This window comes from Chelonoidis abingdonii, chromosome 8 (assembly GCF_003597395.2).
Source record: "Chelonoidis abingdonii isolate Lonesome George chromosome 8, CheloAbing_2.0, whole genome shotgun sequence".
NCBI classification, from domain to species: Eukaryota; Metazoa; Chordata; order Testudines; family Testudinidae; genus Chelonoidis; species Chelonoidis abingdonii.
The window spans coordinates 33,446,380-33,473,263 of NC_133776.1; the positions used below are offsets into that span (position 1 = coordinate 33,446,380).

Below are 26,884 nucleotides of genomic sequence, written 5' to 3' on the forward strand. Positions count from 1 at the left end.
CAGGGTCCTGCTAAAGCTCCACAGGGACGGAGCTCGCTTGATCATGATCGCCCGAGCGTGACCCAGGCAGCACTGGTACACCATGTTGCTCAACCTGTCGATAGCCAGCCCAATTACCCTGCCTCTTCACCCAGACCTCATAACTCAGGACCACAGCAGACTTCACCACCCAGACCTGCAGTCCCTTCACCTCACAGCATGGCTGCTGCGTGGTTGAGCCAGTCAGAGTTACGTTGCTCTGCCTCAGTACAACAAATACTCCTGAATAGCAGGAAACCTTCCACTCGATCTACGTATCTGGCCAAGTGGAAGCGTTTCTCCCGCTGGTGCGAAACGCAAAATGTTACTCCCATCGAAGTCTCGATCCCCACCATCCTGAACTACCTCTGATCTCTCAAACAATAGGACCTAGCGGTATCATCATTGGAGGGTGCACTTGGCAGCCATTTCTACCTTCCACCCAGGGGAGAGTGGCCGCTCCGTGTTTTCACACCCTATGGTTTCCAGGTTCCTCAAGGGCTTGAAGCGCCTATACCCCCAAGTATGCTGCCCTGCCCCAATCTGGGACCTCAGCCTGGTCTTAACCAGACTTATGTCTCCCCCATTCGAGCCATTAGCAACTTAGACCGCTCCTATACCCTTCCTAAGAATGATAGTCTCCGACGCCATACATGGCCACAGTCTCCGAGCTTACGCTTCGTCACAGTGACCCCCCGCAATACTGTGCTTCACTAAGGACAAGTTGCACTGCAACCAAACAACCCACGGTCCTCCCTAAAGTGGTATCGCCTTTCCCATTATCAATCTAGGACATTCTTCCTTGTTGGTCTTCTCCCAGAGCTCGCACCCTCATCTACGCACAGATACAACATGCACTCCCTAGATGTCCATTCGCGCGCTCTTTACTATTCGAATGACCAACAGCCCTTTCGCTATAACGCCCCAACTCTTATCGTTCGCCAGCTCCTTGTGGCCACCAAATGAAGGGCCCGCTCCTTCTCCTCCCAGCAGATCACCCTGGGTGACGGCTTGCGAATCTAAATAAATAAAAAAAAATAAAAAAAAAAAATGCACTTTTTATACTGGCCTCACTTCCCGTCGAGCCATACTCGCCGACATCTCTGCCTAGGCTCAGGCGTTATCGCCTGCCTTCCTGGCCTCATGTCACCAATCCAGAATACGTGCGCACTACCTGGTCCTCGCGTCCACCCTTGCCTACAATATCGTCTGGCTCAACAGTCAAGAGGATGACTCAGCCTTATGGCTCAGCGCTTTTATCTGTCCAAATCTTCACTCCAACCACCACCTTAATACAGTGAATCACCTAATTGGAATTGATATGAGCAAGCACTCGAAGAAGAAAAGACAGTTACTCACCTTTGTAACTGTTGTTCTTCGAGATGTGTTGCTCATATCCATTCCAAACCCTCCCTCCTTCCCCTCTGTCGGAGTAGCCGGCAAAAAGGAACTGAAGGGCCGTTGGGTCAGCAGGGGTATATATCCAGCGCCATAACGGCGCCACTCCAGGGGGGCGAGCCAGCCGACCCACCAAGTGTTGCTAGGATAAAAATCTTCCGACGAACGTGCATGCGGCACGCGCACACCTAATTGGAATGGATATGAGCAACACATCTCGAAGAACAACAGTTACAAAGGGGAGTAACCGTCTTTTTTGTACACCTAGTGAAAAACAAGTGTAGGTATTTTGTGCAGTTCTATTCATATAATACCTTTTAGGACATTGAAATGGGCAATGGGAGAAAAGAAAAAGAAAAACATTTATTGTTTTAATCCTTGTGTCAAACAGTAGGCTGACAGGTATGATAAACCCAGGGAAAATGGCTACACCTGATCATTTTAAAGTAAATTTTACCATCATAGTCTGTTGTGAATATTGTTTAAACGTCTTTGGTTTTAAGTCAAATCTTTTAAACTCAGTTTGTGTGAATGATTAAATGAATTCTTTGCTGTGAATCATATTGCTATGAAATGATAAACTTTGATGTGATTGTTCTCACATTGAGTTCTCACACTGCAGACAACAAAATCAAATTAACCTTATGTCCTTTTTCTATCTATGACTTTAGTTACACAAGCCTCTGAGCACAGTGAAAACCAAACATTTCCTTAAAATGTTGCTTTCAGTGTCATTTAACAGAAAAGAAATAAAGCTATGTTTTCACGTGCTGAAATCAACAGATTTACCAACTTGTAAATTCCCTCCATTCAAGAAAAGAAAAAATGTATTTTAAAGTTAGTTTAAATACATAAACAAAAATGTAGTTCTGTGTAAAGGTTACCTTAAAGAGAAAACACAGAAAAAATCAGTGTGTAGAGAGAGGATAAATTATTAGACCTTTTAAAATTTATTGACTTTGATAGTCAAGCAAAGCTAGGTCCTGCACTCAACTCTGCAGAAAGCATATTAGTCACAGTTTATTGTATTAGAAGGCATTGTAAATAAAATTGTTTCTGTATGCAGTGGAGTTAAACTTTATAATATCATGGTTTGGAGCTATGCAATTTGAATGGGGAGGTAATTAAAATAGGGTTTAGTGTAATTGGGAGCCAAGATACATTAGTGTTTACAGCAGCAGGAACATTAAAATCTAGAGCATTAAAAATACACACAGAGGTCAGCACTGTAGCTTCATTAGACTGTCCACCTCTTTGGATTTCCTCAGGACTCTCCTTGATTTAAAGTATAGATTCTGGTGTTCTGGCAGCATAGGTAGAGGTCCTGAAGTACCACTGTCCTGAATACTGTTGAAAATGGTTTTATTTATTCCATTTGTGTCACCATGGCTGCCTGAAGAAACTGGTAGCATGGTAGCTGCTTTCCCTTAACCTCTTCTTGTGACTGGTTACTGAATTCTTGCTAGTCTATCCAAGTTTCCGGTTAGTAGTTGAAAAGGGTGGTCACTCTGGGCCTAGTGATGATACATTAAAATGCCATCCTAGATGGTTCTGAGCCCAGTCCTGATAGTTGTCTTTCAGTCCTGAGTAAACAGAGACTGAGAGAACTGTTGATGGGATGCTTTTAATCACAAATGAGTGGGAATAAGAAAACAAATGTTTTTTGTGGTACTATGTCGTCTCCATTTTGGTGGGATGCAGTATTCCCTATCCAGGGCTGGAGAAAGTTCCTATGACACATATCCAACAGGGAAAAATAAGGGAGAGGAAATGCTACAACTAAGGTGGGGTAATATTGTTTTTTTAATGAAGGGAAAGTGATATAAAAGCAGAGGTTGAGGTTACAGTAAAAAAATTAAGTTTTGTAAATCCAGGTTCCTGGAGATGCTCCACTATGTGATTAGTCCATAAGAGAAAGAAGAATGCTACAAGGCAGCGAAGTGGAGCTGGGAAGGATTTTCAGCTTATGTACCAGGCCCTGTAACCCACCTCCCTCAAACAAATATAGTGTGACTTTTTATAAGGGTATAAGAATTTCTCTTCCTTTATTGCAAAAATCTTCTTTATTTTAGACAGAGAACAAGACCAGGCAATTTATGTATTTACAAACTTTTATCTTAGTGTGTCTAAATTTATGTTCTAAAGATAGAGAAACAGAGACGACTAGAACGAATAAAGCAGAAGAGAGCCCAGCTGCAAGAGCTACTATTGCAGGTAAATTTAGTTTTTATTTATACAGCCACTAACAAAAAACTGTTAAGGTTCAGAGTATTTTTTTCTCCACTATATAAATATTTTTAGATTAATTTAGTGCTCATGAAAGTGATACTGCAGTGTACCTGAATCCTGACCTAAAATACCTCTGCCATCCTAGCATGGGGCCTCTTGGATAGATGCAGCCTCCTGGCGCACAATTGTCATTATCTGTCAATATCTTCCACCGTATGTCATTATTACACTTTGCAAACCTTCCACTCATGCTGTTTTGCCACTGACTCCAGTGGGAACAGGAGCAGGACCACACACACACACACACACACACACACACACACACACACACACACACACACACACACACACACACATCACACACAGCACACAAATCACACATCACCACATTACACACACACTCCACCTACAATTATCATTGAAAAATGCAATTTTCAACACACACTTGCATGGGTTCAGTTGTACATTCCATAGCTGAGAATCAGTTGTTGCTGGGAAACTGAAACTTCAGGATCCTTATTATAAAAGACTCATGAATCCAGGTCTGGCACTTTTCGCATTTTGATGCAGTAACCTAGGAAAGCTTTTTGAAACCCGCTGATTTGGCCTGAATGAAGAAATATTGTAACTTCAAATGAGGGCATTTCATTTTTTTTTAAAGTCTATATTGTATTTATAGTGTTCGAATATATGCCTGGGTTTTGAATACTTTACACATAATGGACCACTTCTATAAAATCATGAGTTAAAGTCATAGGGTAACAGAAAATAACATTTTTTTTCTTACTCCAAAATATGATGGTGTTTTAGACACAATCCAATATGCAGTGAAATTCTAAGCATTTGTACACTTCTGCTTTTCTCAGTGGCAAAAATAATTTTTCTAAATAGTTGGACTTAATTCTGACCTAACTAACACTGGTGTACATCCTGAGCAACTCCAGGAAGGCACGCTGGTGAAAGTGATAGGAAAATTAGAGCCATAAACTCCCTGCTTACTCTGTTTATGTATCTGTTTTATGATAGCTCTTCAGTGTTTGATTCTAATTTAACTACTTTCACCATTCAAATAATTTTAGCAGTTTCTTGCCATTTTATATGCTTGTGCTCCTATTGACTGGAGTCAGTAGCATCAAACATGGATTACACAAGATTCACAGATATCCCAGATTATTGCCAGTCATTGCAGTCTTGACTATATACAAAATGCCATAGCAAAAGATGAGCTGTGGAGAGAAGATTGTAACTTGTAAACAGTTATGAAAGTGGGTAATTTCAAAGCTACAGATTTGCTAGGACTGGATGATATAGAGTGAACAGAGGAGAGAAAAGGGGAGGATGGATAAGAGTAAAGAAGAGAAGAGGGGAGTGGGCCATGGAGGGTGCCATTTGATCCATGTTAAGTATAACTTTGTTATCTTTACATTTTCTGACCTTCTAAACTGATGTAATTATGCACCCTGGTTAGTAGATAAGGCCTTTGTTATGCCTTTTAAGCCCTAGTTCTTAATGTGTGGAGATGCTCCGTCTCCTGAGCGTTGTACTTAGTACTGTGCTATCCTCCCAAAGCTCCAGAGATTGCCAGGGGAGCATGTCTGCTGTGCCTCCCTCGAAAGGGTGCCGCATGCACTCCTTTCTGTTCCTGGCCAGCACAAAGGAGAGTTTGTTAGCCAGCACAGAGAGTTCAGACTGTGGCCACCCCATCTTAGGAGAGATACCAGGTGCTGGAGGTACTGGTACTTGGTTACTAAAACAGATGTAAAATCCCAGATCATGGAAGAGTCCACATTTACATTTGAATGACAGTGATCATTTTCCTTTTTCTTTTTCTCTTCTTTCTACAGCAAATAGCATTCAAAAATTTGGTACAAAGAAATCAGCAAAATGAACAACAGAATCAAGGTCCTCCAGCTTTGAACTCTACAATACAGCTCCCTTTCCTAATAGTTAACACTAGCAAAAGAACTGTTATAGACTGCAGCATATCAAGTGATAAGTGAGTGTGATGTGGAACCATATATTGGAATATTCAGTCTTCTGTGTAATAAGTATGGGATTTTTCTTTGAACAGAAAGTATATGCACTTCATACTGAAACTAATTATACATTTGCATTTCCTTTTCATCATCCTGGTGTTTGACATAGGTACTGACTCCAGGCAGGGCCAGCTTTAGGCCAATTCCCCCAAGTTTTTTCTTTTTATTTAAACTTCAGAACTGAATTGTACAAGTTGTTGGGAGGTAAGCAGAAGCTTTTGGTACCTGGGAAGGCATGGGAGGGAGTTTGAGATTGTGAGATACTAAAATTATCAGTGGTGATATATTTTAAGTTGTTGATGTCATCAGTCTTCCATATTAACACCCCATTGAGATGAGTGGGACATTTCACATCCCTAAAACTACTGTTTGTGTCTCAGGGACCTAATTACATTATATTTTCCCCTTACAATTTCCCTCTGTTGCAACTCTCTGTGCAGTCAACTGGTGTTCACACCAGTGGGGTTCATGTGTAGACAAGGTCCCAGCAGCTGCTAGTGGTTTAAGCACCATGAAATTAGGGCTGTCAATTAATTGCACTTAAGCGATTAACTCAAAACTAATTAACTCAATTTTAAAAATGAATCCCGATTAATCACACTTTGAATTGCACTGTTAAACTAATAAATACCAATTTTTAATTTTTTATAAATATTTTTGGATGTTTTTCTACATTTTCAAATATATTGATCTCAGTTACAACACAGAATACAGTGGGGGTTCTCAAACTAGGGGTCAGGACCCCTCAGGGGGTCACGAGGTTATTACATGGGGGGTTGCGAGCTGTCAGCCTCCACCCCAAGCCCCGCTTTGCCTCCAGCATTTATAATGGTGTTAAATATATAAACAAGTGTTTTTAATTTATAAGGGGGATTACACTCAAAGGCTTGCTATGTGAAAGGGGTCACCAGCACAATAGTTTGAGAACCACTGACATACAAAGTGTACAGTGATCACTTTATATTATTATTTTTATTACAAATATTTGCACTGTTAAAAGGATAAAAGAAATAGTGTATTTCAATTCACCTCATACAAGTACTGTAGTGCAATCTCTTTGTCGCGAAAGTGCAACTTACAAATGTGGACTTATAGGCTCTAAAGTTCTACATTGTTTTCTTTTGAGTGCAGTTATGTAACAAAAAACAATAATTCTACATTTGTAAATTGCACTTTCATGATTAAGAGATTGCACTACAGTACTTATATGAGGAGTATTCAAAAATACTATTTCTTTTGTTTATCTTTTTTACAATGCAAATATTTGCAATAAAAAAATAGCAAGTGAGCACTGTACTCTTTGTATTCTGTTATTGAAATCAATATATTTGAAAATGTAGAAAAATCCAAAAATATTTAAATAAATGGTATTCTATTACTGTTTAACAGTGTGATTAAAACTGTGATTAATCACAATGATTTTTTTTAATCTCATGATTAATTGCAATTAATTTTTTTAACCATCTGACAGCCCTACATGAAATCAATCTGTTAGGTAAAACATCACAGTTGTTAAAATATCAGTGATTAGTCTATACTAGAGCTGCAACAACAGGACCTTTTAAGAAAAAAACCCAGTGTAAACACCGTCTGGTGTGCCCCAAAGCACTGGTTTGCAGCTGGTTCACATTTAGAAAGTTTTTTTCCCAGCTATAAAGACTAGAAAAGCCATTTAAAAAAAAAGCTGGGGTTCTGGAGCAGTATTCCAAGGTAAGATGTGGATGAATTCTGTGGCAGAAATGCAGAGCATATGATACATATAACTTTACTTTTCATACCAACACAGCTGAGCTCAGGAGTTATTTCTAGATACTGTATAGTAAACACTGTTTTTCTTTTTTTAAACATTTCTAAGTTAAACTTTGAAATTACTATACAACTTAGTATTTTTGGTGTGTGTGTTGTTTTTTTTCCTCAGGGCTTGTCTACACAAAAGTGTTGTACCTCTTCAACTATACTGATACAGTTAAAGCAGTACAGCCCACCTACTGTGGACACAGTTATATCAGTGCAAAGGTGCCTAGTGCTTAGATAGGTTATTGCTCTTCCCATATAGTTAAACTATAGCAGTATAACTATGTTCACACTAGAGGTTGTACCACTATAACTACACATTTTAAAAAATATCTCTGACAGTTTATACTGGTACAGAAACTGTGTGTAGACCAGGATTTAGACCCAATCCTTCAAACATTAAAGCATGTGTAACTGTACTCAAAGAGTAGTTCCATTCAGGGGTCTGACTGAAAAAAAGACCTGATAGCACTCCTCCACCCACAAATAAACTGCTTCCATGTCACTTGCTAGAATGAGATGCTGCTTACTATAGATCAGAGGTTCTCAACCTTTTTCTTTCTGAGGCCCTGCCCCAACATGCTATAAAAACTCCATGCCCCCACCTGTTCCACAACAACTGTTTTGCTGCCTATAAAAGCCAGGGCTGAGTTAGGGCAAGCGGGTCAATTGGCCAGAGCCTCATGCCATAGGGGGCCCTGCAAACTTAAGTTGCTCTGGCTTCAGCTTCAGCCGCTGGTGGCAGGTCTTAGGGCCACAGGTTTCAACCCCCCATGGTGGGGCTTTTGGCCTTCTGCCCTGGGCCCCAGTGAGTCTAATGCCTCATGCTTGGTGGACCCCTGAAACCTGATCACAGCCCCGCAGGGGTCACGGACGACTCATTGAGAACTGATGCTATACGTCATGTAGTTGTTCAAAATATGAACATATGGCCTCTCTGAGCTCTAATGGGCTCCTTGAACTTGGCTCCCGCCCTCTCCCCAAGTGGAGTTTTAGTATGCCATGGGTTTTGTTAGGCCCCTTGACTGAGAGGGAAAAGAGAGTCCTATTTTCAACTCGGCACCTACCTATGGCATCAAAGTGAGATGCTGCTGACAGTAAACTGTGGAGATCATTGATCCCTCCTCTCCTTTCTTACATGAAGAATGAAAGAGTTAACAACGCTGACATATAAATCATCATCACTGGGCACCCTGAGTTTGTACCTTAATGAAATAAATGGGGCAGTTCATACCTTTCAGAGCTATTGTTTCAGGCTCTTTGCGGACATACGTCTTGCCTTCAGTTTGTGTTTTTGAGGTTTTCTCTTTTTTGAAATGAGATTCTGGAAAACATAGTCGCTTCAAATATTTTCTATATTGGCTCAGTCTCCATTTACGTCGGTCCTAGTAGAGTTATGAACATGTTTAATTTTTGCTGGTTTGGAGTCTCAGGTTGCAAAAGCACTGAAGAAATAGATTCTTGTTTATGCTTGACAGGTGTTTTGTGATCATTTCAAGCATTAATTGAACAAAAAACTGTCTTCTAGGGCTTAAACGGATTTCATAGAAAGACAGTGGACTTTTTTTTAATCAGAAATTAATTAGTCTAGTTAAACTTCTCTTTCTATTAGGGGTGGAAGAAGAGACAAGTTGCTTAAAATAAGTTTTAAATAGTTGATTATTGTCCCTTATTTATTGAAAAGAATAGATGACCTCTGGCTCATTCTCAATATTGCAAGCAGGCCAGAGCACAAGCTGAGCTAATAATGCAACAATTCTGGGACAGAGGGCTGGTCTACACTACAAAGGTTTTACAGTATAGCTATACCAGCAACACCTGCTGGTGGAGAGGCCACCCTGAACAAGATAAACTACCCTGGCAAAAGGACTCTTCTGACAGTATAAATTGCATCTACACAGGGGATTTTGCCAACATATGTATGCTAGTTAAGGGTGTGATTTTTTTTTTTCCTCACTCCTGACTGAAATAACTGCTGGCAAAAGGTGATATGACAGTTTTTAGCATACAGGACCTGTAATCAAACAGATTTAGAGGTTGTTATTTAATTGATAAACTATCCAGAAGGTGATTTACATTGAAGTAAATAGGTCAGTTCACAGTAGGGATGTTGTGGATTAGAACAGAAAGTTTAAGGAAAAAGCAGCAAAAATAAAAATGGTTATTTTTGGTGAGAAAGCTGTAGAAGACTTTCAAAAAGTATTGGATTTAGTACAAGTAAGGGTTCTTGCTGGAGCAGGAATGTTTTCCTCGTCTTTTAATCTGTTTAATGAAGGAGAAAAGTTTATGGACTCTTATTGCCTGCCATGGAAAAAGTTGTTTTAATTGGGAAATATGATCATTGGAACCCTGCAGAGATGCCAGTCTCATAAATACAGGAGAAAAGCTGTACCTACCCATGGTATTTAGAAAAAAAGGCATCTTTGACCTCTGAAGAAATCCTAAAATATTGTAATTGTATCTGTACACTTACTTCCTGAATGTATGGCACAGGAAAATATAATCAGGCCCAGGGTTCCTTCCAGAACCATCTCACTTTGACATTTCTCCTGTGCAGGTTTGAGTACCTCTTTAATTTTGATAACACGTTTGAGATTCATGATGACATTGAGGTGCTGAAGCGAATGGGAATGTCCTTTGGGCTAGAGGCAGGCAAATGCTCAGCAGAGGATCTAAGAACTGCAAAATCATTGGTGCCAAAAGCTTTAGAAAGCTATGTCACAGGTAAGTTAAATGAAGCTTTTAAATATTATCCTTGATTAAATTCAAAGCCATAACTTACTGAAGCATTTATAATTGTGTCAAACTACATAAGCATGAGGCATTAGACAGTTTGAAGTAGATTTATGAAAGCCAGCAGGATCCCACAAATGACTGGTGGTTTTAAAATTAATCTTCGATGGGCACATGTAGACTTAATTTAAAATTGCTTAGAATATAGATTCATGAATGGGCTACAGTGCAAAGGAATAATTCCATTAATAGTTTCTGGTGAAAACATAACCCTTGAGACTCAATAATATAGCTAAAGTGCCTCAAAATGACAGTATTTTCCTTGCGTCATTGCTGCTACTTTTTAGGCTCAAAAGAATCCTGAATAACAGGAACAGGAAAGACCTATAAAAGGCAGTCCATTTCTCTTTTTTGGAATAGAGAGCACTGTGGAACAGAGGACAGATCTGATATTAGACTGCTCTTTCCACTTATTGAGGAGATTCTCCTTATAAATCTCTCATTTTGCATGGACCACATATTCCTTTGTATTTATACAACACATAGCAAAACAAGGCCTCGATTTTAATTGGCCCTCTGAGTACTATTGCATTATAAGTATTAAATGAGAATGAGATGTAGTGTGTTTTTTAGAGCAGCGGTTCTCAAACGGTGGGTCACAACCCCGTTTTAATGGGGTCACCAGGGCTGGCTTAGACTTGCTGCACCCGTGGCCAAATCCAAAGCCCGATTCAACGGCTGAAACCGAAGCCCAAGGGCTTCGGCCCTGAGTGGTGGGGCTCAGGTTGCAGGCCCCCTGTTGGGGCTGAAGTCCTTGGGCTTTGACTTTGGAGCTCCTCTGCCCAGGGCAGTGCGTTTGGGCTTTGGGCCCCCTACCTGGGGTGGCAGGGTTCAAGCGGGCTGAGGCTTCGGTCCTTCCTCCTGGGGTCGTGTAGTAATAGAGGGTCACCGTGCAATGAAGTTTGAGAACCCCTGATTTAGAGGAAATAGGGCATGTGTATCTGGAGATATGGATTCTGTTACTGAGCCTGAGCAAGTCATTTTCACCTTTGTGCTTTATGTATAGTGTTTTGAGAACTATTGATGAAAAGCACAAAGTGTCATTAACTAAATTAAACTTCCTAGAAAATGTTACAACCCTCTTTTATTAAAAGGTAGAACTTGCATTTAAAATTAGGAGTGTTGATCTCTTTTATTAGAATAGCAGCATGCCAGTCTAATAGCTGCACTTTCCTTGAATAAGATTCTGGATGTTTGTTAAAGTGCATTGTATAGGTTCTTGAAATAATTACTTCCTGTATTTTCCTGTCATTGCAAGTACCATTGTAAACTTATGCTTTCTGCTATATATTCAGTCTTCTTTCTTTGTTCTTCAGTGACATTTGAGTCCAGTATTTGTGACATTACTTCTCAGTATTATGAAAGTCTTTTTTGGATATTAACTCCAAGATTGATCACATCTTGTACACAAAGAGGATTTTCTCTTCCCACCTTCTTCCAGACATTCTGCTTGGATGAATTGCTTAGTGGTCATAGTTAGGTGGGCTTTCAGTTATAGACAGAGGGTACGGCTACACTACAGGATTATTCCGATTTTTACATAAACCGGTTTTGTAAAACAGATTGTATAAAGTCGAGTGCACACGGCCACACAAAACACAATAATTCGGCGATGTGCATCCATGTACCGAGGCTAGCGTCGATTTCTGGAGCGTTGCACTGTGGGTAGCTATCCCATAGTTCCTGCAGTCTCCCTCGCCCATTGGAATTCTGGGTTGAGATCCCAATGCATGATGGTGCAAAAACAGTGTCAGAGACTGGGAATGCCTCATCATTTCCTCCTTCCTGTAAGCAACGGCAGACATTCATTTCGCGCCCTTTTCCTGGATGCCCTGGCAGACCCATAGCATGGCAACCATGGAGCTCGTTTTGCCTTTGTCACTGTCACCATATGTGTACTGGATGATGCTGACAGAGGCGGTACTGCAGTACTACACAGCAGCATTCATTTGCCTTTGCAAGTACACGAGACGTTACCATCCTATTGTACGTCAGCCATGCCATTGTAAATTGGCGATGAGATGCGGTTACAGTCATTCTGTACTGTCTGCTCTGTCATGGTGCTCCTGGCTGGCCTTCGCTGTGGTCGGCTGGGGCGCAAAAACAAAATGGGAATGACTCCCCGTTATCCCTCCCTTTGTGTTTTATCTAAAAATAGTCAGTCCTGCTAAATATGGGGCAAGTATCTACAGAACCAGAGAACCAGAGAGCCAGCCATCCATGTCAGATCCGCAGAAACGATGAGCTGCATGCCATTCTAGGGGGTGGCCTGCAACAACCCACCCCATTGCCCCCTCCTCCCCTAACCCTCTGGCTACCGTTGCAGTGTCCCCCATTTGTGTATGAAGTAAAAAGAATGCAGGATAAGAAACACTCTGATTTTTAGTGAGATGAAATGAGGGGGCAGTCTTCAGCTGCTATGATAGTTCAGGCAGTAAGAATCTTTTCTTTAGACATGAAGGGCAGGGGACTGATGGAGCTCAGCCCCATTGCTATGATGAAGACGGTTACCTGCCGTTCTGTACCAACTGCTTGGAATGACTGGGAGTCATTCCATTTTACCACAGGTGCCCCGGCCGACCTCATCCGAGGCCGCCAGGAGCATCACAGATGATGACGGCTATCAGCATTTGTACTGTACCGTCTGCCACGGGGAGGGACGGGAGAGATGACTGCTGTTTCAGTGCCACAGCGACACGTCTACAAGCAGCGTGCGGTAGACATACGGTACGTTGAAAAAAGCAAGAAACAAATTTTTCCCCTTTCTTTCACGGGGAAGGAGGGAAATTGAGAGATACCCTGAACCACCCCAGACAATGTGTTTGACCTAACAAGCATCGGGAGCTCAGCAAGAAGCAAATGCTTCGGAGACTGAGGATGTGGGATAGCTGGGGTCCTCAGTCCCCCTCCCTCACTCCATGAGCATCCATTGATTCTTTGGCTTTCCGTTACACATGTCACACAGCACTGTGCTGTGGCCTCTGCTCATAGCCTGGAGATTTTTTCAAATGCTTTGTCATTTCGTTTTCTGTAACGGAGCTGTGATAGAACAGATTTGTCCCCATACAGCGATCAGATCCAGTATCTCCCGTACGGTTCATGCTGGAGCTTTTTTGGATTTGGGACGCATCGCCACCTGTGCTGATCGAGCTCCACGCTGGGGAAACAGGAAATGAAATTCAAAAGTTTGCAGGGCTTTCTGTCTACCTGGCCAGTGCATCCGAGTTCAGATGGCTTCCAAAGCGCACAAATGTGCACTGTGGGATACCGCCCAGAGGCCAATACTGTCGATTTGCGGCCACACTAACCCTAATCCGACATGGCAATACCAATTTCAGCGCTACTACTCTCGTCGGGGAGGAGTACAGAAACCAGTTTAAAGAGCCGTTTATATCGATATAAAGGGCCTCATTGTGTGGACGGGTGCAGGGTTAAATCGGTTTAACGCTGCTAAATTCAGTTTAAACGCATAGTGTAGACCAGGCCTAAGACAGCATGCTGCAGTATTGTAGGTTACTTACATGCTTCTGGTCCTTGGCTGTTGTCAGTCTAAACTTAAATTGTTCTAAAGTTCTCTTAAACTTTCTGGTTCACTTTAGGAGATCTTCCACCAATGAAAGGAATGTTACCCAGTAAATAGCTAAAAAGAAATTTCAACACTTCATTTTCAGAAAAATTGGAACACTGCCATTAGCCTGGCACCCATGTTGTTAATCTGACTCTCACTTCACCTAATGTCTGTTGTATTGATTTTCCTTGTTTATTATTTTAAAAAATCTTGAGTCCCTTTCCTGTAGCTAAGAATAGAAATTAATTTTTAATACTTTGTTCCCTAGGTGTGGAAGCTCTATAGAAGGTAATGGTATTTCTGCTGCAAATAAGACACAAGAATTTTTTCTGTTGTAAACAAAGTAATTTTATAGTTCTCCCTGGGAGAATAATGCAGCTGGAAGCTGTCCAGTCACTTCGATGATAATTTATAATATATACATTGGTATATGTTTTTATACTCTTAAAGAAGTAAAATTTTTGTTGTTGGCATAATTTCTTTGGTAACACATTAGTGTTCCACATAAGCTTCTGGCTCCTAATCACAAGTCCCGTATTGACTCCCCTTTTATGCGAAGTACTCTGCACCAGTACTGTACTCTTTAGATGTAGGTTGCTTTGAGTACATTTTTCAAAGCTGTCTTATTTTGGTTATGAGAAAATATGGTCAAAAGTTTTGGTTCTTTTAATCTAGTATTGTGTACTGAAGTGTGTGCATTTTTTAAGTTCGAAGGTTTCTTTTATTGGTTGCTCCTAATATAATTATGTAGTGTGAGGATCAGTATAAGTTATGCAGTTACTACAAACAGATGCCTATATTAACAGATAGGAGTAGCTGTCTTAAATCTGTTTTGCAAACGTATCAAAAAGAGGGTATTTGCCTGATTACATAGTTCTCTCAGCAAAGTATAACTTCCCTTTTTAACTTTGGCATGCTTTATTTCTTATACTACCAGAGCAAAATTTAAGGTTAAGCATCCACATTTTATGGCTTATTTCCATTAAATTTGCCATGGTGCTTTAAAATATATAGGCTTCAATTAACTACTGCTCAAGAATAGCAAATCCATGTCTTGTATTTATTTACTGGTTACGTTTGTTGCAGACAGCAAAGTTTAGAGCCTTCCCACACTGGCCTACCCCATAAACTAGACTATGATGGAAGAGAAACCTCTGTAGTGGGTGTCAGAAGTAAAGAATATCTGAATCAAATCATTGCTAGGCATCTCTTTAGCAAAGCATACTTACTGTCCACAATGATGAGAGCTTCAGGCTATGTCTACAGGACAAATTTCTGCTTGCATAGCTATGTCGGTCAGGGTTGTGATCTCTGACTGAGGGCTAGTCTACACTATGGGGGAAAATCGATCTTAGATATGGAACTTCAGCTACGTGAATAACGTAGCTGAAGTCGAAGTATCTAAGATCGAATTACTCACCGTCCTCACGGTGCGGGATCAATGTCCGCGGCTCCCCCTGTCGATTCTGCAACTCTGTTCGGGTTGGTGGAGTTCCGGAATCGATATAAGTGCGTTCAGGGATCGATATATCGCATCTAGATGAAACACGATATATCGATCCCCGAGCAATCGATTGCTACCCGCCGATACGGCGGGTAGTGAAGACGTAGCCTGACATAGCTCTGCCAGCAGAAGTCCTTACTGTAGATGCAGCTATACCAGCAAAGCTTGTTTCTTTTATGGGGATGTTTTTACTTAATTGCTTTTCCTATACTACTAAAGCTCTCCTAGTGCATACCTGGCCTCAGAGACTGGGCCAGGACTGTGCTGCTGTTTTAGATAAACAGATAGTGAAGGCTGAAGATTAATTATGGTACTGTTATGTTTGCTAAATAAACATGCGTAACCATTGGAGAAGCAAAGCAAAAAATCTCCTAGTCTGGAGTTACATGGATAGATTTGGTGAAAAATCTACAACCAAATAATGACCATCTCTGCTAAATAAATGACTTTTCTTAAAGAATGTTACTTCCTAGCCCAAAATAAGATTTTAGAATTGCTTATACAGATTAATGCAAAATATATGAAAGAATCTTTTCATTTATTAACTTTTTAAAGTTTTCGTTGTACAAAAGGCTTACATTTTATCCATTCTCTCAGAAAGCCCCCTCTCTCACCAATGTATATACTCTTACTTTTGAATTTTCTCTAGATCTCGTGCAAAAATTAATCATGTTATTTTAAATAAAAGCTTGAGTGTACTTTTACTTAAGTTAGTAGGAGTCTGATCCAAAATTTAACTTAAAATACCATGTTGGTATAGCACACAGCTCTCTCTCTATGTATCTTGAACTATAAATGCTGAGTTTGTTAACAAAAACCAAGGGTGTCTTTTTGGGCGGGGGAGGGGGGGAGAGGAGAAGAGGTTTACTACTGCCAGCACTGAGAAGGTAATACAGTTTCTGAACAAGAACGTGTATTGTATATAGAGTGAGGTGGTAGCAGCATTGTACTTTAGATTGCGATTAGTTTATTGTTTACTCTAAAATCCACATGCTTACGTAGAATGTCTTGGAAATTGCTGTGATCCAGGGCAGGCACAGTGGTCCAATATAAAGTTTTCCAAGATACAGTTCATCCCTCCCATCACCACCGAAAAAAAAGCTGTAAAATTTTCATGTCACATGATTAACTTTTTTTGTGCACAGCTGGGGCTCTGAGCCTCCCAAACTGATACCACCTACACAGGATGGATCTCCAGCACCTACATCCCCTTTAGCGAAGCAATATTTAAAAAAGTTATTCAGGGTAAACATTGGATCTACACAGTGGCTTGATCCAGAGAAAGTCATTTGTGCAAGTGCAGCAGGACTGGAGGCTCTATTGCAGTCAGTGTCTGCAGACATGCTGACAGAGTACGTAGCTTAAGGTGATGTGCTGTGGCCCCTGAACCCAAGTATACTCCTGGATGAATTTTGTGCCAAAAAAATTCAAAATTCTGCACACAATATTTTAAAATTCTGCATATTTTATTGTCAAAATATAATCACTCCAGTTTCAATTATTTTGGTAATTTATTTCAAAATATCTATCAACAGATGTGTCAACAATACACACAACAACAAAAAATGTTCCCCCAGGAGTAGAAAGTTAAAAAACAAACAAACAAACAAAAAACCTATTGCAACCCAGTTCCAGTTGGGGGGTGCAGGAGGGGGCTGTGTGGCATCCCTTCCCCCAGAATCCAGCTGTGGGGCACCCTCCTCTCCCCAGATACCTGCACCCCAGACCTTTTACTCCCTCCCAGCTTCTTTACTGTCCCCTATGCCCGCTGCACTGGGCACTCTACTCAATGCAAGCTGGGCTCTGCAGAGTTCTGCAGACCAAATTCTGTGCAAATTCTGCAGTGGCACAGAATTCCCCCAGGAGTACTAAGTACACCTCCACCCCGATATAACGTAGTCCTCGGGAGACAAAAAAAAATCTCACCACGTCATAGGTAAGACCACGTTATATCAAACTTACTTTGGTTTTCCTTTTTCCCTGACGGCCCCCTTCAGAGACCCCTGTCCCTAATCAACCCCAGGACCCCATCCCCTACCCAACCTCCCTATCCCCGGACTGCTCCGACCCCTATCCACACACCCCACCCCCTGACAGGCACTCACTGGCAGTGGCGGGAAGCAGAGCAGTGTGACCCCAGCCCTTCCAACTCCACCACCTCCCAGCCGCAATGCTCTGTTTCCCACCGCTGGTGAGTGCGGGGAGGTTGGGGAAAGGATACCTCCCGTATTCACCTGTGGTGGGAAGCGAAGCGCCGTGGCTGGGAACTGGTGGAGTAGAGCAGGCTGGGGCTGGGCTGCTCCACTTCCCGCTGCCGGTGAGTACGAGGAGATTGGAGAAAGGACGCCCTTCACACTCAATAGCAGTGGGAAGCAGAGCGATGCAGCCCCAGCCTGCTTTCCTTGCCCCAGCCCCAGCCATGTCGCTGGGGGGGCAGGGGCTGTTGGGGAAAGGTCCCACACTCACCTGCAGCAGGAAGTGGAGCGCTGCGGCTGGGAGCTGGCGGAGTGGAGCGAGCTGGGGCCGGGCTGCTCCAGTTCCACCGCTGCTGGTGAATGTGGGGGCTGGATCCCTTCCCCCAAGCCCTCTCTCCTGAGCGACACAGCTGGGGCCGGGGCAAGGGAAGCAGAGCCAGCTGCTCCCGGCCCCTGCTAATCCCCCAGGCCACTCTGGGACTGTGGGGCCCCCAAAATTGCCACCCCATAGCTCCTGCCTCCTAGACTCGGGGGACCCCTGACTGCCTCCGAGACCCTCTGGCCCTTATCCAACCCCTTGGCCCTTAACACACTGCTCAGAGCAGTGTGTCAGAGCTTTATCACGTTGTATGTGAACCCATGTTATATTGGGTCACGTTATATTGGGTAGAGGTGTAGCATCTGTGTACTGTAAGTCTGAGTCCTACCCTTGTCAGCTTCCTGAGACTGAGCACTAGTCTAAATTTAAAATTATATTGACCTAGCTATGGCGTTCAGGGCTGTGAAATATTTTGCGGCACAATTAGGTTGACCTAATCCCTGGAGTAGACGCAGCTAGGTCGACAGACTTCACCTCTCTAAGAGGTAGTTTAACTACATTGACAAAAAAAAATCTTCTGTTAAAGGAAGACTCTACACCACGGCACAGTAGTGTAGACATATTTTCTGTGTTGTGATAGTTGCTCTCTGCCTTCACTCTGCAAGGGCTCCTTCTGAAAGGAAGGTCTGAAAGAAAAGCTTCTGGTTTAAAGAGACGAGATTTCAGAATACTCTAAAACCCCACTTGCATACTTCCATTTTACTTTTAAGTGTAGTCAAGGAAAATTATTTCAAATAGAGAGAAGATGAAAGACTCTAGTAAGCAACAGTATTTAGGGTAATGTAAATCATGCCATATGCTTCTCACCCATTTCCTGAACAATAGAACTGAATATAAACAGAGAAAAGCAAGTAGCTGCGACTTTGCTGGATGTCAGAATGTTCAAATGGGTTGCTGAGCTTCAGAAAATGCCCCCCTAATAAGAGCTCTCTACTAAAGACTGTCATAAGATCAATATTGATTGATGCAGTGCAAGGATGCCATTGTCAGTCATCATAGTAACTGATGTTTTATCATGAAAAAGAAAACAATTTTCAACTTCCTACAATAATTCATCCAATCTACACAAACCAAGGATTCAGACCTATCAATTTCTCCTCTCAAAATGCTGAAGTTTCTGTGGGGAGGCATTTTGTAAGACACTAGAAACCTTTAGTCCTGGCCTACACTACAGAGTTAGGTTGACATAAGGCAGCTTACATCTACCTAACTCTGTAGGTATCTACACTAAAGTGCTGCCCCCCACCAATGTAACTCATCCTCTACACTGACTTAATAACTACACTTCCACAAGATGCATAGCACTTAAGTCGATATAGTTAGGTTTATGCAGTGCTAGTGTTGACATTGTGTTGCTTACATCGACTGTTGCTGCCTTTCAGAAGCCGTCCACAATCCCCCACACTGACAGTTAAATCAGTGCAAGCACTCCTGGTGAGGGTGTGCACCGCCGACACAAGGAGCATAGTGTGGACTTGCAAAAGCTGTTTAATTACTGCTGCAGCTGTAAGGTGACGTAACTTAGATCAACTTTAATTCTGTAGTGTAGTCTTGCCCCGAGTCAATGGCCCCTTTAAAAACAGTAATAGCAAACCATAGAAGATATTTTCCTCCACAAATTCCTATAGAAAACCCAAGCAATGCAAAATCTATAACATTTAAAAATTATGCTCTAATTCAAAATATCAAATTTCGTAAGCCTTTTTTTTTACCCATTAAAATGGAAATCCTGGTGAAACTTTAATTATGAGAGCACTACCATCCCACTATAATGCTGTGTCACACTAGAATTAGCAAAGTAAATTTCTGTCATTTGGTCAGGGGTTCCTCCAATACAGAGGTTTTTCCCCACCCCTCAAAAAAGTGCTGATTTTAATAATCAAAGTGCTCTAGCAGGGTTGATTTGAAAACTGGGCTGGGGTGGACTTTTGGAGGGAGAGAGAGAAAGGGAACATCCATTTAGATGAATGGGTCAGTTTACACCTCTAAGAGCAATTGTCAGACTGTATTCATTTTCATGGAATGTTCAGATACATCTCATTGAGATGAATGCACCACTTTATATTCCTGGAATCCTCTTAGGCTGCAGAGGGTTGTGGAGACCCCTTTCTTCTACACTAGAGCCTGGTCTACACTAGGTAATTAGGTCGTATAACTACATTGCTCAGCAGTGTGAAAAATCCACACACACCTGAGCGGCACAATTAAACCAATCTAACCCCTGATGTAGACAGTGCTAGGTTGACAGGAGAATTCTCCAGTGGACCTAACTACTGCCTTTCTGAGAGGTGTATTGCCTACACCAACAGGAGAACTCCCATCAGCATAGGTAGTGTCTTCACTGAAGTGCTAATGCGGTGCAGTGGTGGCACTGCAGTGTTTAAGTGTAGACAAGCCCCAAAGGATTGTCTATTTCGAGAGTTGCTTCAGAATAGTTATTCCTCATTAACTCCCTGTGTGGATGCTTTTATTCTAGGATAGAGTTTTTTATTCTGAATTAGCTGAATCCATTTTGGATTAGCACTCTGTTGTTCCAGATGATGAAACAAGAGAAATGGTAAGACTATGTGCTCATTCAGGCAAAAACTGTATTCAGGGGAGGCTTAGTGACCACGAGCTGGCTATTCCTGGTCTACAAAGGCACTGACTTCATGGGTGCTCCGGGGCTGAAGCACCCACGGGGAAAAATCACGGGTGCTCCGCACCCACCAGCAGCCAAGCTTCTCCCCCTCCCCCTGCCCCACGTGCTCCATGTATCCACTCCTCTCCCTCCCAGCGATTTCTGCCCCCCACGCCTAACAGCTGTTTGGCAGCGCTTAGGACTTTCCGGGAGGGAGCGGGAGAAGCGGGGATGCAGTTCACTCAGGAGAAAGAGGGGCTGGGGAGGGGGTGTAATGGGGCCAGGAAGGGGCGAGGGGGGGCAAGCACCCACCGGGCAGAGGGGAATTCGGCACCTATGCTGGTCTGTACTCGATCACTTCACCTCACCTGCATAAACCACCACCAGAATTTCCAGATGTTTCCACCCTTTAAGTCTATAAAACTTCCCTCTGGAACATCACCTTTTTCTGTCTGTTTTACATCATGCTGTCATGTTTACTCCCAGACTGCTACACATTTCTGCATCAAGGATACACGACTGTGCTTTTCTGTTGGCACATGCACAAAACTCAGCACAGGAATGAGGGGTCTCAAGCTCTGTGGGCACAGATACAACTCTGTGGCAACCTTCCAAAAATAAACTCTGTACCAGTCCACTGTGCTAGGGATGGCTGTGTTAAGTGTAGTTGGAATGCATGTAGACAAATGAGAGAATACAATTCTGTACAACATGCCTCATTTACTTCATTCCTCATATCTGCTTATTTTAAGGCAGCCCTGCCTGAAATTACAGCGTATCAGCACTGGCTCTTGCCAGCACTAGGTGCCAGAGTTAAGATTGAATGGTAAGGCTAGTGTGCATGCCTAACTCCTGGTTTTCAGAGGTTTAAGAATAGTTGCAGCCAGCATTATGAAAGGATATGAGGCACTGCCAGTCAACTTTAACTCTGTGTTAACAAAGTTTTGGGGCTATGAATGTTGTTCCATGTTCTGGGTTTTATGAATGCTGATATCTGTAGTTAGTGAGGTATGGAGCAAAGAAAGAACAGCTATTTCCCACAATTTAGATATTAAACTGATCTTGAAGTTACAGTACTTGGAACCTATTTGACACTTTCAATGGAGCAGATTTAATCTGAAAGTCATTCGTAGAAAATAAATACTGAATATTTCCTGAGTACCACTTTTGATGATGATGATGATTGTACTGGAAATGTTATGGTTAATGATGCAAAAACAGTACATGGTGTTTAAATTTAAAAGCTAGAAATCCAAAGCCAAGCTAAATGCAGATTCTAACATTGTAAGGAAAGAAAAATGTTGCTGTAACTTTAATGTGTAACTGTGTTGTCTTTTAGATATGGCTACAGGACGCCCATGGTTGAACCAGGGGTCACTTTTAAATTCAGCTCATTCAGTTTCAACTTTAGAAACAGCTGGTGGTACCTCTATTTCTAAATCAAGGTAACTAGAGAGTGATGTTTCTATTTCAAACAATGAAAGACAGTTTCCTGTGATACTCATATTGAGAGAGTGCAAAATTCACCCTGATGCATCACTTATCCTTTCACAATAGTGTGTTATAGCACAGGAATGAATTTCACCCCAACTAAACATAAAGGACACCATGGCCTGGACTATGCTAAAAAGTTAGGTCGATCCAGCTGCATTTCTCAGGCATGTGAAAAATCCATACCCCTGAGTGACATAGTTAAGCTGAACTAACCCCCAGTACAGACAGCACTAGGTTGACCAAAGAATTCTGTCGACTGAGCTACCGTCTCTAGGGAAGGTGCATTTCCTCTGACTGACAGCAAAACCCATCCTGTTAGTGTAGGTAATGTCTACTCCAGTCGTCTCCAACCGTTTATGCACAAGATCCCTTTTTTAATTTAAGTGCAACCGAGGATCTACCCTGCCCCACTCACTCCATCCCCCCTCCATCTGTCACTCGCTATCTCCCACCCTCACTCACTTGCACTGGGTTGGGGCAGGACATTGGGGTATGGGCACTAGGCTGGGGCAGAGGGTTCGGATTGGGAGGAGGGGCTCTGGGCTGAGCCTGGGATGGGGTTGGGAGGCAGGAGTGGGTGAGGGGTGCAAGCTCTGGGAGGGAGTTTGGTTGCAGGAGGAGGTTCCAGGCTGGGGCAGAGTGTTGGGGTGCAGGAGGAGGTATGAGGTGGTGGCTCAGGGCTGGCTCCAGGAGGGAGCTCAGGGCTGGGGTGCGGGCTCCCGCCAGGCAGCACTTAGCTCAAGCGGCTCCCTGTCAGTGGCACAGCAGGGCTAAGGCAAGCTCCCTGCCTGCTCTGGCCCCACATGGCTCCTGGAAACGGCCATCACACCCTTGCGGCCCTTGGGGACGGGGGCACATGGCTCTGCGTGCTGCCCCTCTCTGCAGACACCGCCCCCACAGCTCCCATTGTCTGAAGTTCCCCATTCCCAGCCTATGGGAGCTGTAGGAGCAGTACTTGTAGGCAGGAGCAGCACACAAGAGACCCTTTCTTCCACCTCTGCCTCAGGGGCATGCTGTCCACTTCTGGGAGCGGGGTGGGGCCAGGGCAGGCAGGGAGCCTGCCTTAGCCCTGCTGCGCCGCCAGATTTTTAGCAGCCAGAGATCGCGATGGATTGTCAGAGATTCCAGGATCGACCAGTTGATCACAATCTACCAGTTGGTGACCACTGGTCTACACTGAAGGACTACAGAGGCACCACTGTAGCATTTCAAATGTACACAAAGTAGTTTCTATGATGACTGATTTTTGGAACATTCTAACTTTCTGATAAAGGCTGCTTTCCACAGATAATTTCTGATTTGTAGCCTCTGCCCGGGGGGGGGGGGGAGAGAGAGAGAGAGAGTGTGTGTGTGTACATTTGAGGTTAATTGGACAAACTGTGTTTGTATAGGAGACTTGAAAAGTGGTGTGTCTTCACCTTTTAGAAAGATCTAAAATAGTTTGTTCATAATTCAGAACCCTTTGTGAACAATTCAAAGTTTTTTTTATATACATTATTTATTGTGAGGAGTAGGATGAGACCTTTTTTTTATTTCATTTTTACCCAAGTTGGAGCCTTGAGGATTTTAGTTGAAATTTTTGGTGTCTGTACATGTTATTTCCTTGATGGTCCTGGCAAAAGTTATAAGATCCACACTGCCTAATCCTTGCTTTAATTTTTAAATTTCTTGGTTGTGAATTGGCTTTAAAATACAAATTGATCAGAAGACCTAAATGTTTATCATCGTGTAATTGGGTAGAAATCCTGTTTTTTCTGGCCCCTAGAGTTCCCAACAAGTTCCTGCTCATGGCAGTTCACCTGTCAATGCACACACACTACAGCATAGACAAGGCAATGGGAGAATCATTCCCTTTTGATTCCGTCTCTTAGCTTCAAGAGCTTCCCTAGCTGGGACAAGAGAAATTGGCAAACCGCCTATTGATCCTTGCATTTCTTTTGCTTTTCTGCACTCCTGATCCCTTCCCCAAATACTGGATTCATTTTAAATTAAAATGTTCAAGGTGGTCCCTTATTGTTAGCTTCTTTTTTTAAATAAAAACAAGAAGCCACAAGAAGCTCTCAAACATAATGAGAAATTCTCTCGAGTTATAGGATGACTTTTCTGTTCTTTTGATAGTGGAAATCCAGGATTGTGTCTAGATGCTGAAGTGGCCTTAGCAACTGGGCAGTTCCTTGCCCCTGGTAGTCAACAGTCCAGCAGTGCAACATCACGTTATTCGGAGTCACGAGGAGAAACCCCATGCTCATTCAATGATGAAGATGATGACGACGATGACGATTCCTCTTCCCCAGAATGAAGACAGCAGAAAATAGAATATACAAGATGCTGCTTTTATGTGTTTTTAGTATGAGCTCCTGGTTTTCATTATGTAACTTCAGTTTCTTGCCTTTGTTTGCACTGTGTTCAGTTAAACTAAATGGAAACTTGCACGCATACACACACAAGAAGCACCCAAAGTTAAGAGACAGATTGAAAACTTTTTATAACTGAACACAGCGTGGTATACTGCCACAGAGCAAACAGAGTGTTTCAACTGCAACCAAGGAAAAAGCAAAATCCCTGAAGATATAGCAGACTAATTCTTAAGTGCGCATGTTTATTTTTCATAACTTGGGACATTGCTTCTCCAGTTTCTCTCTTCCCCCTCATTTATCCCACTCAGAATGGAGATGACTATAGTGTTGACCAACAGATGCTGATTCTTACATTGTCTTCAGGCTTTGCTACCTTTTTAAAAAAAAAAAAAAAAAAAAAAGCTAAAAGAGAGAGTTTTAAATATCTTATGTATTAAAACCATTATGGAGAGGAGCTATTGCTTTGTTCTGTTCAACTTGCTGTACAGAAGAGTCTCTTAAAGTAATATAAAATGCAAGTGGCGAAATTAATCTTGAACTAGATGAAATCCATTTTAGATATTTTAAAGAATGAACTTAGTATATTTCTGTTGAAGCGTTCATATTTTTCCATTATTTTATTCCATTGATATTGTGAGCCTAATTTATTATAAATAACCGATTAGCCATTACATAGAGTCAGGATAAAAATGGTGGTATTCTCTACACCAACACTAATTTTTTTAAAGAAAAAAATATTAGTGAAGAAAATAGTGTTAATAAGTTGTCTGATAGTTTAAAAATAAATTCTCCCTTGAATACACAGACCTTAACCTACTCTAGAAAATCAAATGGAATATAATAGCAAAAGAGTTTCTTTCTATAGTAAGGACTTCATACATTTTCAGGCAGTGTTTCAATTTTCAAGGGACAGTCACAAAATATTATTTTAGGAACTAATAACTTTTTAATTTAAGATTCTTGTGAAAATCTGACTTTTCACTATTTATGCAGTTTTGACTTTTTCCATTTCACTCAGTTAAGATAATGAAAACAGACTAATCAAATTAACGTTTTTTAGTTAATTCCATTTTCCAACTGTTCTGCACTAACCGACACCATGCTGGCACTGCAGGGGAACATTTAACTCCAAACAACTGTTTTCACAGGATTTTTTTTTTAAAGGAAAAATGGAATCTGATTTTTATGCTCTGTCAAGTTAGCAAAAATAATTCTCACACTTCAGAAGTAGACATTGGGATAGTAGTAATTTTGTTTTAATATCACCCAAAGGATTTTCACAATCATGTCAACCCAAAATGTTAGTAAACTGGACCTCTTTAGTGAATAAATTGCACTTCTGTTTACTGAAGGTCACATTAATGGAAAATATTTATTTGCAGTTTTGGAAGAGGTAAATGTCTAAACTACTGGATTATGTATTTGACTCCATTGTGACCAAAGATGCTGTTAAATATGTTGAGTCACAGCGAAGTTACTGCATTTAGTGAAATATAACAACAAATCATACCAGTACAATGGTTAAATATAGGGGGGAAAAATTGTTTAAAAATGTGTTTAAAGGGCTGAATTAGGCTCCCAAAATCTGAGTTGAGTCCAGTTCTACATTTAGCATCACAACTTGGTGCCTAGAATGTCTCTGAACAGATAATTTTTAAACATTCAACACTTTCTTTAGTATCAAAGCAGAACAGGTTGACCTGAAATGTTTTGATATGCAAGTTTAAACTAATCCCAGTTTTTACTCCTTTCAATATGCTAAACCTAATTAAGAGTGAATAATGAAATGATAAATTGAAATAATTCCTTTTTTATCTTCATAGTCATGTAAATATTTTAGGTATTTCTAAATACCCATATTAGACCATAATGACTAGGGCTGTTATTTAGTTAGGAGTTTACAAATTGCCTGCATCCCTATTGAAGATTTGTTGTAGTCTGTTATGTTTACACACATTTGGAGGAGAGATGGCTAGCAAAGTTACAAGGAAAATTTTCTTTTATACTTATCAGGCTAACTGCCAATCTAGACAAGACTGGTGGGATATCCCATGAACATAGGTCACAGAAACAGTTGGGCAGTCATGTCCTCTGTCTTGACTCATGTTAATAATCTGTTCTCAGATTATTACTACAGTAACTACCACTTGAACTGGAAATGGCACTGTAAATGTTAGGTCAGTAATATCTGATGGGGGCAGGTTATTTCAGTGGTGTCTCTTAGCTTGGAGACAATCCCTTTGGAAATTGGTTTCTCTGTTTATGAAACTACTTTAAAAAAAAAAAAAAAAAAAAAAGTCAGTGTGTTATCCAGGATCCACCCCATCATACCATCCACCAAACATTGTTGCAGGCCTTGGGAAACCAGAAAACCCATAAGTACCACTTTGAACACTAGCTCAAAGAGAAGCAGTACTAATTTTGCTTTAATGACAAAAAATTTTCTTTTCCAGGAGCTTGGCATGCTTGCTCCAGTTGAAGTCCATAGCAAAACTCCCA

At 41.7% G+C, this 26,884-nt stretch overlaps 1 protein-coding gene across 6 annotated transcripts in view; it reads left to right on the forward strand.

Annotated features, from left to right (window-relative positions):
- TFDP2 (transcription factor Dp-2) overlaps positions 1-24,788 on the forward strand; it is a 172,971-nt gene extending 148,183 nt beyond the window's left edge. For all 6 annotated transcript variants that reach the window (XM_032765646.2, XM_075068491.1, XM_075068492.1 and 3 more), the window contains 5 exons: positions 3,562-3,630; positions 5,490-5,641; positions 10,033-10,199; positions 21,874-21,979; positions 24,147-24,788. In XM_032765646.2, the coding sequence (XP_032621537.1) occupies positions 3,562-3,630; positions 5,490-5,641; positions 10,033-10,199; positions 21,874-21,979; positions 24,147-24,327 (675 nt within the window). In that variant the 3' untranslated portion in view covers positions 24,328-24,788. The remainder of the gene's footprint in view (positions 1-3,561; positions 3,631-5,489; positions 5,642-10,032; positions 10,200-21,873; positions 21,980-24,146) is intronic.
- Positions 24,789-26,884: the final 2,096 nt, after the last annotated feature.